The sequence below is a fragment of the Rhinichthys klamathensis genome, unplaced genomic scaffold (assembly GCF_029890125.1).
Source record: "Rhinichthys klamathensis goyatoka isolate OS25496 unplaced genomic scaffold, OSU_Roscu_1.1 h1tg000723l_1, whole genome shotgun sequence".
Taxonomy (NCBI): domain Eukaryota; kingdom Metazoa; phylum Chordata; class Actinopteri; order Cypriniformes; family Leuciscidae; genus Rhinichthys; species Rhinichthys klamathensis.
In genome coordinates this window covers 214,359-233,116 of record NW_026607138.1, presented here as the reverse complement: position 1 = coordinate 233,116, position 18,758 = coordinate 214,359, and the positions used below count along the sequence as shown (strand labels likewise).

General features: G+C 35.9%; 2 protein-coding genes across 8 annotated transcripts in view; one reads left to right on the top strand and one right to left on the bottom strand.

Annotated features, from left to right (window-relative positions):
• The first annotated feature begins 6,419 nt into the window (after positions 1 to 6,419).
• cd40lg (CD40 ligand) lies at positions 6,420 to 9,099 on the top strand. The gene is made up of 5 exons (XM_056242360.1): positions 6,420 to 6,717; positions 7,900 to 8,049; positions 8,207 to 8,228; positions 8,437 to 8,511; positions 8,655 to 9,099. The coding sequence occupies exons 1-5, from the start codon at positions 6,541 to 6,543 to the stop codon at positions 9,035 to 9,037; spliced, it is 807 nt and encodes a 268-aa protein (XP_056098335.1). The 5' UTR covers positions 6,420 to 6,540; the 3' UTR covers positions 9,038 to 9,099.
• Positions 9,100 to 12,815: 3,716 nt separating this feature from the next.
• arhgef6 (Rac/Cdc42 guanine nucleotide exchange factor (GEF) 6) overlaps positions 12,816 to 18,758 on the bottom strand; it is a 35,274-nt gene continuing 29,331 nt past the window's right edge. The window contains exons 15-23 of one of the 7 annotated variants that reach the window (XM_056242339.1): positions 18,482 to 18,597; positions 18,202 to 18,381; positions 18,091 to 18,120; positions 17,747 to 17,767; positions 14,412 to 14,505; positions 14,123 to 14,209; positions 13,883 to 14,018; positions 13,224 to 13,278; positions 12,816 to 13,131 (exon numbers count right to left, since the gene is read on the bottom strand). In XM_056242339.1, coding sequence (XP_056098314.1) covers positions 13,009 to 13,131; positions 13,224 to 13,278; positions 13,883 to 14,018; positions 14,123 to 14,209; positions 14,412 to 14,505; positions 17,747 to 17,767; positions 18,091 to 18,120; positions 18,202 to 18,381; positions 18,482 to 18,597 — 842 coding nt within the window. In that variant the 3' untranslated portion in view covers positions 12,816 to 13,008. The remainder of the gene's footprint in view (positions 13,132 to 13,223; positions 13,279 to 13,882; positions 14,019 to 14,122; positions 14,210 to 14,411; positions 14,506 to 17,746; positions 17,768 to 18,090; positions 18,121 to 18,201; positions 18,382 to 18,481; positions 18,598 to 18,758) is intronic. The other 6 variants (XM_056242342.1, XM_056242340.1, XM_056242341.1 and 3 more) reach the window with 6 other exon arrangements.

The window sequence follows — 18,758 nt, the reverse complement described above, 5'->3', positions numbered from 1 at the left end:
AATACTTATGTCATGCAATAAAATGCTAATTAATTACTTAAAAATCATACAATGTGATTTTCTGGATTTTTGTTTTAGATTCTGTCACTCACAGTAACAAGAGTAGCCTACCTATGATAAAAATTACAGACTTCTACATGCTTTGTAAGTGGGTAAAACCTGCAAAATCGGCAGTGTATCAAATACTTGTTCTCCCCACTGTAAATACGCTGATTGTACTCAAATGCTGATTATATAAGGAACTTTTGAATGAAGACAATACATTGCTAACGGTGCAGTGCAACAGCAGCTTGTGTATGTGGCAGTGCTGTATGTAGTGTAGTGACACTTGTTGCCAACAGTAGGAGCCCCTGCCCATGTCATACCAAAGTCTGTTCCCATGAACACTCTCATGCTTATGCACATAGAACTGTGGAAAGTTCATTCGATATCCATGTGCTTTTTCCTTTAATACAGAAATTATTGGTCTTTGTTTGTGGCATGTTATTTAATCTCTCGATAGCTCCTGTGTATGTAGCACAATATTTTTAAGACTGTGTTGTATATGTACATTTCCTCTGCTTCACTGATCTCCATTATCCTATCAAATCTACTTTCATTACGTTTCATAAACTGTATAAAATGTATATAATTGTGAGTCATGTCATGTAAAATGCTGTTATAACGAACGTTGCAGTATTTTGGGACTTCGGTTCTGCATCATATATGCACATTTTTTAGAAAGTGTGAAAATTTGAATATGTGCCATTTGCATAGTAAGTTCCATAAGCCCACAGTCTCTCTCCTTTTCATCGACACACACAGAACACCCACTGAGTCATATCACAAAGTCATTATTCCTATCCCTGGAAAAAGATGAAGTGAATACAGTCTGCAATATATGTGTTGAATTCTTTTTCCCTGCATGATTTTTGAGCTTTTGATGTGTTTTTGCATATTACTAATGTTCACTGTATCATGAGCATTAATACCAATGCAACACTGTCCAAAAATGTTTTTGTTTATGCTATTCACTTTATTCAAACAATTCATTTTGATTTAGCATCATCAGGTTTCTTGTTCAAACATGATTGGTTAATGTTAAATTGGTTCTCCTTGACTTAACTTAATGTTTTCATTTTGAAAGAATATGTTGCAATCAAGTAGTGTAGGGTCTGGACCCATCAGACACACTAATTATTCATTATATTCAAAGGTTTATGAAACTCCAAAACTAACATCCCAAATGAAACGAACACCAGGGCTGAAACAGTGTCATGTTACAGGGCTGATAAGGAGATTAATTCCTTTGGTCAGATGCGCAAGAGAGAGACAATGGGAAGACAGAAACAATCTTTAATACAGACTTTGCTGCATTAATCATAGACTAACTGATCTATAAATGAACATGCATAAAACTGTGAAAGAAACAGTGTAAATGGTTTACTTGTGTATACTATTATATATATATATATATATATATATATATATATATATATATATATATATATATATATATTATGGAATGTACCTTGGTATGCAACTAACGATCAATGTAACCTCATCTGTATCATGCCACACTTTGATGTACTTCACCTTCTTCTAGAATGCATTGTGGATGTTTTATATCTATCTGAGCATTAATGAAGGTATAACCACGCTTGGGACAAAGACTCGTAAATTAACTAGAGCAACCTTCCCACTCAGACATTTCACCTTGCTTATTGGTCCAGTCATCCCTTAGGGGTTGGATCTTTCTCAGGCTTTATTAGAGACAGTCCACATGTGACCTCCCTCTCTTAGTTTTTCATCCAGCCGCAACACTGTTTCTGGTGATACTGGGGAACCCCCTCCCCCTCCACGGGGGCCTAGGGTCCAGCAGGCCCTGATCCAACCAGATATGGGCTCTGGCAGGAGAGAGAAGACTCTCTCACAAAGAACCAAGGACAATCTCAGGAGTTTTGGAACAACGACTCCAACCAACAACGACTCCAATCACCCACTCTTCCGACTTTCTCACTTCTCCTGGGTGCTCGGCGTGGCCTCAACAGGGCCCAGGCCCCCAGGCCTTGACCAAACCAGCCATCCACTCATGGAGAAAGATAACTTTCAAACAACTTCCACTTGCCACTGCTGGAACCCTCAACGACTTCAATTTTCCACAACTTCAAGAATTGTTCCCACTACAAATGCAAGTATTCAATTCAATGAAATGTGAAAATGAAATGCTGTTGGTTCTTCTCATAGTTAGATGGATCTTATCCATCGTTACATCATTCCATCTCTCACTCCTTTTTCCTACACATGTATTTACTGTATGTATTTATGTATGTTTGTTTAGTTATTCATGTTTATGATTTAGTTAATAAAACTTGTGCACTTTATTTATTTGGTTCTGATTCACTGCTTGCAAATAAAGTCTCTTTTACAATTTTGATCTTGCTACATGCTCAAAGCGCTGTACATGCTAAGAAATAATTATTCTTCTGTGGCCATGGAAGATTAGCCTGGCTCCGCCCTCCTACGCACTTCCGCTCAATTTTATTTTCCTTCAGTACTACGTCTGGGATTGTGCTGTAGACTTTGGTTTCCAGAAATAATTTTTTTACCGGTCCAATCAGCGAACAGAGGGAGTGTCTGAGAACGATGACGTTGATGTACTAGCGCGTCAGTTTGAGTTGGAGTTCAGTAATGGCAGCGGAGAAAGACGTGAGAAAATCTATTCGGTCCGTTGTTGCAAAACTGACGAATATCCAGAAGTTTAAGCCGGAGCAAGATCAATGTTTGCTAAGTGTTGTTGGTGGCCATGATGTTGTGGCCCTCCTCCCCACGGGGTTCGGGAAAAGTTTAATTTTCCAACTCACTCCGCTAGTGGTGAATGAGTTAGCTAAGGCGAACGATAGGATGCAAAGCCGATAGTTGTTGTCGTCTCCTCTTGTTGCACTAATGGAGGACCAAGTGAGGGAGGCAGAAAGGTTAGGAGTTGGTGCTGGGCAGCTCGGCGTGCACGATGATCACTGTACAGCATTTGCGGCAGATCCGAAACGACCGCAGCGGCGTATTGTTAATGATTACACCCAGCTTCGACAGTTGACTGAATAGATCACTGTCCTTAGTGTCAAATATACATTTAGAATTTACAATTGTTCATTGAACTCTTAAATTCGATGAACAAAACATGCAGCTCTCGTTGACAGACATCTTATTCTAAACATAATCCTCTGATCATTCGGACTTGTTTTTTTTTATTGCTTAAAACAATACACAAGTAATAACAGAAAACATAATACAAAAACAAACAAAAAATAATAATAAAAACAAAACAAAAATAAAACAGTAGGGGGATAATATAAAATAAACATGAACAAGTTAAGAGAATTACATGACACTGAAAAAAGGAAAATAATTACAAACAGATAATGTTTTTAAGGCTTTTTTTGTTCTCAGACAACTTAATTGAAAAGAGGTATTTTTACAATTCTTTCACAAATATAAGAAAGAGAGGTTTAGCATTTAGATATTTAGATTTATGAATATGGAATTCGGACTTGTTGTTTCCAGCCGGTTTCGGCGCATGACATACGTCACGACCACACGTTAGCGATTGGCTATGGCAGATCCTGAGTGACGCTGGGCAGATCCAATAGTTTTGAACTTTAACAGAGAACCCGCCTACAAGGAAGTAAACGTTTCTCAATGGAGCGAGGCCAGACTCTCTGTACAAATGAAATGTACGAGAGTCTGGTAGAACCAGGCTAATGGAAGATACCCTTTTCTTAGAATAAATTAATAATCAAAAGAGTTCGTTGGACGAACTAATTAATTGATTGTAATATTAATTTAGCCATGTCAAGTTAATCCAATTAACTGACCCAAATATTCATAATTAATCATAACTCATAAATCAAAGATATTATTTCCTATAGCTGAGTTCCTTACAGTAGCTTGATGAAAAAGGGCAAATTAATTTTGTTCATCCAGGTTACTTTATCCATTCGAGTTTACATGAATTATTTTATTTGTTTTAAAGTAGCATTAGAAATAGGGACATGGATTCCACTTCCCATCGTGCTTTACACAGGGCTGGATAAGGAGAGTTAATGTTGAAATAAAGTGTTGTTATTTTATGATTTTTTTTAGCATGAGTAGAATATAGTTCCCACCATCATGTGTTTGGGTTGAAGACCTGCTAACATGCATTAGTAGCTTTAATAAAAAAGCAAGAATTGTGGGAATGTTATGGATGTAAACAGTATCATCTTTGAGCTATTAAAAAGTTATATATATATATATATATATAGAGAGAGAGAGAATGGTGTCCAAAGTTGATTCAATTAAGTTATTTGGATATGTGTTTAGTTGAGTTTACTCTATTCAATTCCCACATAAAGTATTTGAGTAGTAATCAAATAGTAAATATATGCTCCTAACATTTTTATTTTTTATTTTTCCAGACCTATAAAGTGAAAAACACAACAGCATCATGATTATAGTTGCACTACTTGCAATACTTGCTCATTTCAACTCAACTCATTTCTCAGTGAGTGGAATTTGCTGTATTTACAGCCTTGATTTTTAAGGGACATCTGAAGCTTTTAGATCTAGCTTTTAAAGAAAAAAGTTTTATAATGCCTTGTGTGGCTTTTGTTTGTGATACGATAAGTGATTAGTGCCAATATCATTCATAGTATTTGAGCTCACGTTACTCATGAGAACTTATTTAAATCACTTTACTCATGAGAACATATTTAAATCACTTTACTCATGAGAACATATTTAAAGCACTGAAATGTGGAAAGGATCACCTGCACTTCCACCCACATCTAGTCACACTATGCAGAAAACATTTATGTTTCTGTTAATAAAGGTCATAGATCTGATTACTGGGCCCAGATGTATCCTTTAATGTGTTTTGTGGGTGAAGATCATTTCCTAATGTAAACCACACGTTTTAAATTATACTGATGACTTTATAAAATGTGAGCCCTGGCAGAGGGACTGTAGAAAAGTCAGTGGGAGTGGAACTGAGGTTAGACGCTGCAGTTCATTTGAAACCTGTTTTTTTTCCCTGCTTTGCAGTTAAGCAATACTTAATAATCAGCAGTTTCTGTTGTAGACAGTCCACACCAGTATTTAAATGATAAAAGCTGTTTTGTTTTGATGTAAAGGATGGCTTATGAGAAGCACGAAACATGGTGGCATTGAAGGTCCAACAATTAAAAAAGAAAATGTTTAACTGAAACTCTCACAGATACTGTATCTATAAATGCTCTCATTTACAGCCAATGCACTTTATTATTTAAACAGAAGTCAAGGAAGATCAAATGCAGTTATGAGAATATGCAGCAGAGACCACCACTTAGTGGTTAAAATGAGGTCAGAAGGGGCTTTTAAAAGCAAAAACAAAGAACATGACTTTCATGTATTTTCGAGGATCTTTTACAGATGTGGTAAACTAGAATTTGATTGACCTTGATTGTCAATGAACGAAACGATGGCTCACAAATAACAGGTTTCATAGTCTGTTTCTCCTGTGTTTGTATTCACAGCTGTGCAGACTCTGCACCGTTCTTCACTGTGGCCAGATATTTTTTTAAATAGATGTGTCGTGTAGATTCGTGTAGATTCAACATGTGACTTTATTTCCTGTGGTTTGGACAAACAGAAAGGTTAGGTCCCTAAAATAACATTGCAGTTGACTTTAAAGACGAGAAGTATTTGATACTTTCAAATGTATACACCTATACTCTTTAAAAAAAAGAAGAGCAGAGCTTTATTTTACAGAGATGCCATAGAAGAACCATTTTTTAGTTTACCAAAGAACCATTCAGTGAACATTCTTAAAAGAAAGATTTTTTTAAATAATCCAAAGGACCTTTCTCCAGTATAAATAACCTTTTGTGCAATTGAAACGTTTCCATGGATTTGACAGGTTCTTCATGGAACCATCAATGCCAATCGATTAAAAACCTTTATTTCTGAGAGTGTATAGTTACTCTGCTGCACTTAAGAAGAACTGGCTTCATACACGCACTAAAAATACCTCTGTTAAAATCAGCTATAGTTAAAAGTAAATGCAAACTGGTTCAGAAAGGTGAAACTAGTTCGTAGACAAACTCATTTCATTTGTTTGCAAGATGTCACTTGGTTTTATGTGTGTATATATTGCAATGGCATTAATACATTGTGTGGCTTAAGTTTTAATACATATTTATTTAAAACCATTTCTTTACAAATATTTATTGACAAAAATCTGTTACGCCAAAGACAGAATGTTGAATCTGCAGATTTTGAATGACGTTTGAGCAAATAAAATCTAATAATAATAATTCATTACATTTATATCACAGTCACAGTTAAAAATCTGTGGCCTCATGGAATCCATGCCTTGCTTACGCCAAATTGCGTACAAACCCCGGTAGTCAGCCCATCTGAAAAGGTGACATCTATCAGGAAGTCGCATTCAAATGAGCTCAATTGCATTCAGAACAGCTCTTCAGAACTGCATGGGTGCCACTGGAGTACACGTCTCTTCTCTTGTCAACTCGTCTTCTCTTCATCATGATAAACACCTTTCACAGTAGCTACAATCCCCCACCGGTGCCTCCACGGGCAAGGTACAGCAAACCCCAGCCAGTGGGAAATACAGCTTTGGTCAAGATTTTGTCAGTGATGCTACTGATGTTAATGATGCTGACCTTCGGAGGCTTCTTCTACCTGTTCAAGAAACTCAACCTGGTATGAGCTGCTCTTCTTTCTGTGACTCTTTGCTCTCGCATTTGTATTTATTCCAAGGTAAAATGGTAGGAAGAAACTAATTAAATCTTATGAAATGTAAGGTCATGTTCATGCGATATTATATATATATATATATATATATAAAATAGAATCGCATGAACGTGACCTTACATTGCACAACATCTAATTAGTTTCTTCCATGTTACCTGGGATATATATATATATATATATATATATATATATAAAAAATAGAATCGCATGAACGTGACCTCACTTTTCACAACATCTAATTAGTTTCTTCCATGTTACCTGGGATATATATATATATATACACAGAAGAGATTTATTATTTTAAATTTAGGGATTTAAGCTAATTTATTTTAGAGACAATTAACAATGTGTCTCTGCATCAAGTTTTCAAATGCATTTTGAAATGTTAGCTCATTCACTCAAAAGAAAAATGGATAATAAAATTGTCAGAATGGTACTTAACTAATTGTCAAAAATATATTATGAAGCCTGTTACGATGTACGACAATAAGAGAAACACGGAGGTGAAATCTTGATTATTTTCTCTCAGAATAAACAGAAACAGACTGAAAAGACTAAAAGGCCAGATCTCAAGGGTCTATTTCCTGGTTTGTGTGGTTTCATGAGCAAGGCAGCATGCTGTGCATCAAAGAAACAAATGCAACAAAAACCAGCATTTCAGTGTCAAGAGGAAGCTATTATGCAATCTCATTGTATGAGTTATAGGACAAAGGAGTGACTCAATAACAATTCACATGATTATTACAACATATAAGCATCAGCAATTATTAAACAACAACAGAATTAAGTTGATTAGAGACTCCAAGTTTAAAAGTAAAGATATATTGCTTTCAATCACCAATCATTGATGTTTATCTAACTGCTTGTGGCATAAATGATCATTTGTGAGGTGCAAAATAATACCAGATAATTTAGTCAATTTAAAATAATTTAGCTGACATCTAATTCCTTTATAAAAACAGAGATTCAGTTAACATTCTCAACCCCCTGAAAATCATTGTCTTGTTCACACAGTGGTTTTAATGTGCTTATAACACTGTGATTAGATGTTTCTTTTTGGTGCTGTTCATATTTACCAAAGATTCTTTATGCATTAATGTAAACAAATGGTTTGTCTTTTTCCTTCATCAGCTGCAGGGCCATGGGAGTTATCATGAATCGAATCATGAAGACATGACGAACCTGCTGAGACTAGATGACTGTGTGAAAGAAAAATTGGGAGAAGACTCAAGGGCAGAATGTAGCGAACTGATAGAAAATTATAAAGCGGTCATAGAAAAGGTATACATTTATGTCATGTGTTTAAGTCATGCTTTCGATAATCCGAGATCTACATGTGAATCATTAAGCATAAAAGTAATAACATAAAAATATAGTTAATAACTAAAGTATCATTACTTTGTATGTATCAATAATATACTTTTTCTTCATCCCAAAGGTTTTACAATCAAATAAAAAAGGTAAGTAGCATTATAAATACAGATTTCTTTTCTGTTGCTATTTGGGTTAGCATGGTTTTCTGTATGTTCCAAAAACAAAAACCAAAAAACCCCTGTTTTCTACTACATAAAAAGGTTTGCTTTTAGCAAGCAATTTGGTGTCAATCTAATTTTGATATGCTATTTGTATATAATTCTTGAGACCTTACTGTTGTTGTGTAATTATCAGTGTCTAGATTAACTGCAGGGCCGAATGGGTCGAATGGACCGGCTGCACACATGGTTCTTTTGACCGAACGTAAAGGTGAATATAAGAACACACATTACCTTTTCAGTTTACTATACAATATATTCAAGACTCATTTGGTTGACTCAAAACATGAAATAAGGGTAAGACAAGCGAATGTGTGATGATAATGGAATTTTACCTTTTTTTAACACCAACAGATACGAAAGAGTTCATGAGGTCAAACAACCTACTTTGGGATCTAGACCATTCAATGTTACAGGAGGTACAGCTCAGCAGCAAAGGGGACATGTTGATCATTCAAAAACCTGGAATCTATTTCATCTACTCCCAAGTCACCTTCTCCAAACAATCTAAAAGTGCATTAAAGCAAGCCATAAGGGTCACCGGACCCAAGAAACAGGAAGACAAGGAGCTACTCAAGGCTTTTTGCAGCTTGAACGACAGCACATCAAATTTGTGCACAGCCTCCCTGGCGGGGGTGTTCCAACTACAGAAAGACCAAAAGCTCTATGTTACAGCAACAAACACATCCTTGGTGAACAGGGACTCCTGCAGCTTTGGATTATTCAAATTACGGTAAAGAACTCTGGAACTGAATCGGTCAAGATGGAGGTAGAGATGGATGATACGAGACAGTGAGGAAATTGACTATATCAATGCACTATATTTAAATGGATAATTATACAGTGATTTACGTGACATCTGAAAGATTTCAGCTCCCAGGGTGCACCTCTTCTCATTGACGTCAAACCACCAGCCAAGTTCAGGACATACAAGGAAATCACGTAAATCTTTCTGAATATGGGAACATCCTGGAATTTGATAAGAACACCATGAATGTTTTCAAACCACTAGTGGCAGTGTTTGTAAGAAATTATTTATTGCTTTCCCTTTTTCTTCTTTTTTCTTTAAAAATTATAATAATAAACTATTAAATTTATAATAAAGATATTTATTAAGGTATACGCTTGACAAAATTATACTTAAGGTTCAAATCTTACCTTAAGTATTTATTTTAAATTTAGGCAACAAACTTAAAAAAAAAAAATTCTATCTGACACTACTTACTCTAAAAAAAAATATTTGAAAAAAAAGAGGGATTTGGAACATACATTATTTATATACACACACACACACACATATATGGGTTTAATTAAAATGATATGTTGTAACTCTGAATAACAAGAAAGCCACAAGTCTACTATCACACAATTCCCCCAATAACCCCAGCTAAGAGTTTGGATATTATCATCAATGTTTCCAAAAGGTCATGAGCTGTGCAAGTGTTTCCTTATATAGCAGGCATCTGTCTACAGGTTGAGAGAAGCTCTATTCTCAGAGTTTGGAAACTAATGTGTAGGATAGTGTGTAGTGCACTAAAGCCTACTAGTTCTGTTTTTACCTTCAATTTGATAACAACCACGAGCTAATTTCTGCTGTGCCTATTTTCCAGCATTCCACCCTCCTCCATGGAAACAGTGAGTTTTAGGTGACAAACATGTGCTCATTTCAGAGCCACGCTGAAGCCTCTGCTTACAGGAAGTTGTCAGCCTGACACTCTCACCCCAGCTTGTACATTTACCCAGTCCCCATAGCAAAATAATTCACTACATCACACATACGAACCATGCAGTCGTCCACATTTCACAACAAGGTGGAATTTCCTCATATTTAAAAAAAGATTAAAAAAAATCTAATATATAGCTTATTAACATGATGTTATTTTTATTAAAACAATTACTTATTTAAATGATGACAACATTAAAAACACAAGCACTAGAAAAACAAAACAAAAAACAAAAACAAATTATAGATGTATAAGCACTTATATTGCATAGATCAGCTCCGCAAAAAATAAAACTTGTGTTCTGCAGACATGGGCACTTTTAAGAGAGGAAACTGACGTGGACAACATTCTTAAACCCTCATTTATGATCTCCTGAAAGTGCTATTCATTTTTTTTTCCTGACACATTCATGACATTACGAGAACAAAGTGAAGTTCCTTTCATTGATATCAGTAGCCACCTGTAGCAAATAGCAAGTTTCCACATGGTACTATGCATACTCGCATAACCTACTGACCACTTCAATCTGTTCCACATAATACACACATGAATATCACATTTACCACCGCAGATGTCATAACTTTAGACACATATTTTAAAACTTCAGGAGTTTCCATAACAACAACAATACAATCAGGGTTAACACTTTAAAATAATATTTAAGGCTATGTGTAACACATGGCATGCAAGGTTAATTGCTGGAAAACAAACACGCACACAAACATGAAACAGATTTACACAGTACCACAGTAACAGAATTATATTTGTGCACCTCAGAGCACATCTTATTGCCTAATTGGAAGAATATATTATACAGAATACTCCTTCCAAGAGAAAGACTGGCTCTTGAATGAATGCACAGCAATTGTAACCAGTCGCATATTGCATTGAATTGCCACAGCAATGTTCCGGAGGTGACATAGTGGGATTAAAAAGAAAAAGAAAAAAAAACTCCCCACCCAAGTTTTGCTCATCTTTACAGCATTTTGTATGCACTTCTTCACTGCTTAAGACGGAGATCGTCCCTCCAATCCAAAAGCGATAGAAAGCATTAGTCACGGTTATGATCGGCAATGAGTTATTGAAAGGTTTAGCACTCCAGACAGGGTCATTTGTGTAAGCGGCCATGTAATTACTCATTCATTCGATGTTCAACTTGTTACAGTTAATCTGGCAAAAGTTCAGGAAAAAAAAGCTGTACCATGAATGCCACATGACTATGGCAGAGTAGGAATGGGTGAGAAATGTATTGCACTGCACCTCCAGTGCACTTGCTGACAGGGAGAGGTTTACTGGGGGAGGGGAGGGGGAGATCCATTAAAATTGGGTTCCAACCACATTTGTTTCTCATTCAAATATGAGCCTCCAAGATATAAGCGAGAAACAAATATCAGTGTCTAAAGTACCATATGTTTCTACGTACACTCGGTTTTCGAGCCCTAAAAGGGCCCATAGTATCAAATCCACAAACATACAGGATTATTTTTTGGTTTAAAATATATATGAAATAGTTTTAAGCCTCTGAAAAAGGAGGTTGAAATTTCTAGTAACACTTTACAATATGGTCTCATTAGTTAACATTAGTTATTGTGATAACATTAAATAACAATGCACAATACATTTGTTACAGCATTTGTCAATCTTTTCTAACCTTAATAAAAATACAACTGTTTATTGTTTGTTGTTTGTTCATGTTAGTTCACAGTGCATTAACTAATGATAACAGATTCAACTTTTGATTTTATTAATGTATAAGAAAATGTTGAAATTAACAGTAACTAAGATTAATAAATGCTGCAGAAATGTTTCATTCTTAGTCCATGTTAACAAATGAAACCTTATTGTAAAGTGTAACCAAATTTCCTACTGTATTCTTATCATTAAAAAAGTTGATATGGTTCTTTTTGCCATAGTATCTATGATATATACATATTTATACTGTATACAAGTATATATGATATACATACATTATATGATGTATTGTATTAGTATAGTATTATAAACTTGACTATTTCAGACAACTATATCCCTGATAGCTTACACTAGTGATGATTATCAGAAGCATGATTATGTAATATATAACGGCTGTTTTAGAAATACTGTGCACCCATGCTGATGTAAGTGACTGTCTGGGGAACACGTTCGAATGGGAATACACTGAATCTAAACCTACAGTCCAATGACATATTACAGGAATTTAATTCAAAACCATCAAACTAAAAGGAAAAACCAAACTCATTTCAAGATGGCAAGTAGGGCATCTCATGTCAATCAGGTGAAACCACAAATCTCAATCTTGTTCATTTGTGACCTAAAAGCTACCTCAAGCAACAACCATTTTCACATTATAAAAGCAGAAATAGGGCTGAAAAGAGCAATACTTGTGGATACGATGGAGTACTGTAATGTTCAACCACAAATATCTTCTCCAGCACCATTAACAGAATATATTCACTTGTGCAATAGTCGGAATGCTGTTTAATGGGCTGAAAGTCATTGGATTTCTCTTGTCAATGACCAGTAACAGTCAAAGTGAGGCAGATATTTGTTCAGTTCAAACACCATCTTTTCTGTGATGTTTCTTCTTGGAGTGCTTGAATGAACCGGAAGGGGGAAAAAATGGAACAGTTGAGGACTTGAATCCGACAGTTATCTGAAGTTTTCCAATCACCTAATACTTCCTAAATAAGCAGTTCACTTGGTTTTCTAGAACAGTTGCCGTTTTGTTCTCAGAAGTCACTTCACAGGAGCATGAAGCAAACCACCCAGTGATATTCTTCCATATGAGTCGATATTCTCATCGGATCTTGTCCTTTTGATGAAAAATGGCTAAAAATCCCCAACATGGTGACTTTCCAAAAGCAATGTTCAGTGTGTAATGTGATGGAAAAACACATAAAAACACATTTGTGAGGACAAACACAGACACAGAAACACATACATGCGCATGGCAATGGGAAACAGGCGAGCATCCAGAGTGTTCTTTAGTGACCTCCTTCCTCCCAGGAACAGTCATTCTTTTGCTTGGCCAACTTCTTGACTACACGCTCCAGCTCCTTACGGGACTTCTGTTCCTCTTCCAGACACTGCTTCATCCATTTATTCTCCTACATTCACAAACACACGGCATCAGAATATAACGGCATAACAACAGTTGAAGTTCAGGGAAAAAAATAATTACAATAACCCAAAATCTTACCTTTTTTAATTCATGGACTTCATCTTTCAAAGCATAAACCGCATCAACAAGACTTCTGCAAAACAATACATTAAAAAAATATTCTTTAAAATATTCAAAGGAAATCAAAACATTTCACAGTGGAAATAAAGCACATGTATAGTAAGAATCAAAAGTCAAGACCTGAGTAAAGATTGGAAAAATTTGGGTTAAATGTTTATTCTTCTTCGGCAAAGTGGGTGATTTGTTCCAGATTTTTAGTTTTTTTGTTATGCAGGTTGAAATTCTCTTCACATTCTGATAGTAATCACTAAGTTAAGTGGTCTAATATATATATATATCATCTATGGAAGGCATAGGACCATAAATTATTCGTCCAATCATTGCATTCGGTCCGAATGCAAAGATTGGAGGCAATGATTAACGCAGTCTCGTGGCGCTTTTGTTTGCTCTGGCTGATGTTCATGTATTTTGGAGGAGGCGTGGCTTTAGAGACGCTCTGAAGGGAGGGTGGGATCTTATGCTTTCAAAGCTAGCTCACTATTGCTAGCCTCTCCGAAAATTGCCAACCCTACCTTTAACCCTCAATTCTGCACTATTTCTAGGTCACTACAAACATAAAAAACAAAGTCTAAGTATTTTCTTAAATGTACTTAATGCTAATTAGAGAACAAGATCACCTTTGAGTAATTCTGCTATCAGACAACTGAACATACTTCTCCTCTATGATCGTCTGGCCATTGCTCTTGATCTCCTCAACAATGATCTTCTCTTCTTCTGGAAGCAGGACCTGGGGGATGCACTCCTTACGCACAGCTGTGTGAATAAATCAAAGATTTTAATTAAACTATTAAACTATATTAGCGTTATTAAAAAATCAGTAGCTTAATTATACAGTACATATGACAGGCAGGTCTAACCTGTGGTGGATTGGTGGAGACTGGCTCCGGTGCAATAGGCCTCAATCACTTTAAGGATCTGGGCATCCTCCTCTAGAGCTACTGTGCCTGTCAGTCACGGAAACAACAATTTCAGAGGGACAAACCACCAATATATTATGTATTTCTATTTGTTTGTACATTCTAAAATATAAGTTGGCAAAGCTGCTCGTGAGATTTCAAAAGCCTTAATTCTACCACTACGGGGACCATTTTTGTGACATTAGATAGGGAACTAAATGATTTGTATTTATCATTTTAATATACCTACTTTTTCTAATCAGCAACTCATCATCTGATGGTTTTCTCTCCGTTTTTCTCTTTGGGAGGAACTTCTTGATTGGTCTGGGGCTTTTACTAGAGTCCTGAGGAAACAGTCTGGTGTTAATGAAGTAACAGCATCTGCTGAGCTCTGAATAAAACCACCAAAACTGCAGCTAGCAGAGCTTAATTTGTGTTCAAATCCACAGCGAGGATGCTAAGAAATTAGACCAATAAATGGTAGCTTACATAAGTTATGACGCCATTCAGGATAATTTAAGAGCAAATTATCAGGGACTCATGAATAAAAACAATTCGCAGTTGAAAGACCCTTGTCTGTTTGTGAACTAATTATTTTAGTCTGTCATTTGAGGACTTTGTTAGTCATCAAAATTAAGTTATTATAACCACCTTCATTGAATTGTCTGAAGGACAATTTATTTAAAGACTAATCTTTTTTTTGTCTGCCAATGTTATGATGACAGCTTTAATAAATATGATGTTAGGAACGTGTTGATGAATTTTTTCTAAGGGTTTAACTTTAAACATTGTCACTGACAACCATTCAGTTTAGTCACAGCTTTAGCAAGAAGCCGAAGTATAAAAGTTAGATTGAAAGTTGATTGACTCAAAGACTTTTCTATTAAGAAATATACACACACATTATACACTTGGCATGCTTCACGCTGAATGGCGTTTTCAGTTTGTATGCTCTACTCATACATCAGAGTGAAAGTAAATGGTGGAATAACTGAAGAGAAGCACGTTCACAGTTTACAGTAATGTTCATTACTGATGAATCAATACCAACAGAAGTGAGAGTGGAAAAATATTAGCGAACTGGTATACAATTCATAAACAATACATTACGGCCCTGAGATATAGAAAAAGGTGAATGAAGTGCTTGGTCTCTTGAATGATTTTCGAAGGATGTTAAACTAAATAAAATATTTAGTTTGTAAAATACCATGACAACTAGCAGCAAGGCCTGGTTTAGGAAAAGTCATCTACACCCAACAAATTGCCATTATGCAATGCGGTACTTGTTGCTCAGAAAACTGGGACATAAAACAGAATCATGCAGCATGATTGGAAAATAATATTCCTTCTTATGTTGACAAGAGAAGTGCCCTTAAACCTCACCGTAACTATATGTTATTATGGTATTATGAGTCATTTAGTCATTTCTATGAACAACTAAATGGCAGATACTGATTATTTTTTACATCTAAATTTAGCTTACCATCAACATAAATTCTCTTGGGGCTTCGATCACTAAAGAAATTGCACCAGTCCCTTATTAAACTGCACTCCACAGGTTTATTGCACAGGTATACAGGTTATTTTCTAAATTCTGCCAATACACTACTGGATCTTCAGATGTATTATCATCTGTCACTGAGAAAGCTTTTCATCGACTTGAATTCTCATATTTGTGGGAAGCAATATAATGAATGAGCTTAGGTCCATATTTTATTGACATGGTTAAAGTGATGTTATCCAACCCTTCAGTAACCGTGGCAACAGCTAATGTATGCCTAAATCCCCTCGAAATCACTCGAGATAGTATGCAAGACAATTCACTATCCAGATTGTTTATTTTTTCTCTGGAACACTGCTGCAGGTTATTAGACTATCACCAAATATGGAACCAATTTAAATGTGCCGTTATGTTTTTCCAATATGAATCTCTAGTACCTCTTTCTATAAATCTTCAATTAATTATTTTTAGAATCTAAAATGGGAAAGATCTTCACATTATACTCATAATGTAAGTCATGCCACATTCTTAACATCTCTTTAGTAATTTTATATATTCATTCCCTGTTTTCACAGACAAGGCTTAAGCTAGTCCCAGACTAAAATGCATGTTTGAGCTGTTTTAACTGAAAGCAACTTAAATATCTTAAAATAAGTCAGTGCCATCATTTTGTCTTAAGGTGCACACCAGTAATGCTTTTTGTTTTTCTTTTCTAAGACACGTTTATAAAAGCTACTTAAATGCCCTAAATAAACTAAGGTCTAATCCTGGCTTAATCTAAGCCCTGTCTGTGAAGCCAGGCCTATAAATAGTGTTTAAGGTTGTAAATTTAACTACAATTACAATAATAACACACACACGAACGTTTGTTTCACTATATTATTGAGGACATGACTTCCATTGATTTTATATTAGGTTAATGAACATAACCCTAAACTAGTGAGGGCCAGTAAAATGTTGTCATAACATTTCACTATGTAAGTGAGGACATTTGGCCCATACAAGCATAGCAAAGCCTGTACACACACACACACACACACACATATATATATATATATATATATATATATACATAATTTTGTAAAAAATAACAAAAAAGTGATTAAAAAAGCATGTAATTATGCCACGTCTTGGATGTACATTGCATGATGAGGACTCTGACTCAACTGCGGCGTCAAGTACCACCAAATGGAAAGCATGTTTTTGCAAGTCTGCTACCACACTTATCGCGAGCAAGCATCTTGAAATGAGTAAAGTGTTGTTTACTGAAGAACCAATCTTACTTTTTGAAACAACTGGACTGGTGTAGGACTGGAACAATGCAGTGGTCTTGAGATGCACGTTTTACAGTTTTTAAATTGACATGGAAACTTAAAAATGTGGCTTTAATGGCAAGAAAGCAGAAGGAGCAATGGCCAAAGATATATATAGTGAATGTTTACATAGAACAACAATTAAAAAAAATAGCATGGAATGGAAATAAAACAAGCAATATATTGACTTCTAAAGGCATTTCAGTATTTTACTTGTCTGCAATAATAATGTAATCTCTGTGAGTGTCTTTTCATTAATTTGATTAATTACATTTCATGCAATTAATGTGTTTAAATGTAATTTAAAACATTGACAGCCCTACTTTCCTCTATACCGTATGAAGCATCTCAACAGAGGCCGTTTATTCATGCAGGAAAAGGTTTGTTTGGGGTTGTGGGTATATTGATTAAAGACGACGAGCTTTGAAGGTTGAAAGGCAGGATATGTTACAGTACACATGGTTTACTGCCTACCAACATTTTGCCGTTGTATCTGAACTTCCTTCCAACTAAAAATTAAATTCAACATAGCAAAGATCATAAATGATAAATAAATGCAACTTGAGCAAAGATCATTGCATAGGGAGGAGAAGATACAAACAAAAAGGCAAACAAAAAGACACCGGAAATCAGTGGCTTGCCACAGAACGAAAGAGAAAAAAAAACACAGAAAAGCATGGATACAGCGTGCAACACCAGTGCTAGCCAAGCACACAGACACGACCACACACACACACACAAAAAAACAAACAGATTCACATCTACTCTTACCTTCAGGATATAAGACATCCTCTAAAGAAGCAGAAAATGGAGAGAGAATGAAGATGTGTATGAGAATAAAAGAACAGCCTGATAGGAATATGATGGAAAGATCAGTGAGAGGTGAACATTAATTGTTGCAGAGAAACAGAAGATTTCACATGCATTCATCAGTTGCTAACACCCGTTGCACAATCTTGTAGAGATGCAGTGCACATTAGAGAGAAGTTCGAGTGGGCTTTGGGTAGTGTTAGCTAATATCCAGCTCAAAGACCACTAAACATTCCACTTAAATCTGAGATAACACCTCCACCGCAACTTGAGTTAAAGAGAATGACGGTGGCTTGCAAACTTACAGTAAGAGTTGCTTTGTATGCATCGGTTTCCTATTAGGACCACCAAGAATGCACAGAGGTAAATTACGCTCCCACTCAAGATCTCTTATGACTATTTTCCAGACAGCGTACCTCTTTATAGCCTAGGGCAGCGGAGGGCTTGAGGGGTGGCGCTGGCCTCAGGCAGCTTAAGGACCAGGGCTTGGTGACCTTGGGGGGTTCGAGAGGGCCTCGGTTAGCCACAGGAGTACCGAAACCGTGCAAGTGGTGGGACAAAGTACCAGTCATGGTTAGAGGCTTACCCTCAACACTCTGCAAAACAGGAAAAAATAACGATTCACCTGTTGGAACGCATCATTGGGAGTGATGTAAAAAAACCCCCCAAAAAACATTGACAATGGGTTCGTATTACCTTCAACATTGTTCCAACTGGACTTCCTTCCTTGGCGTAAGCATGAAGATGTTCTAACCACTCCAGCTGCTCCTGTAAACTACTACAGAACACCATGGTGCGATCTATTGTCCCTCCTAAAAAACACAACCAAAAAAAAATAATCTGCCAAAGGGAAGATACAATGAGAACAAGATAAACTGTTTAAACACGTGCGTATTTGCATTACATAAGTTTTGTTTGGAAAGTTCCAATTAAAAAATACAAATATACACTACTGTTCAAAAGTCTGGGCTCT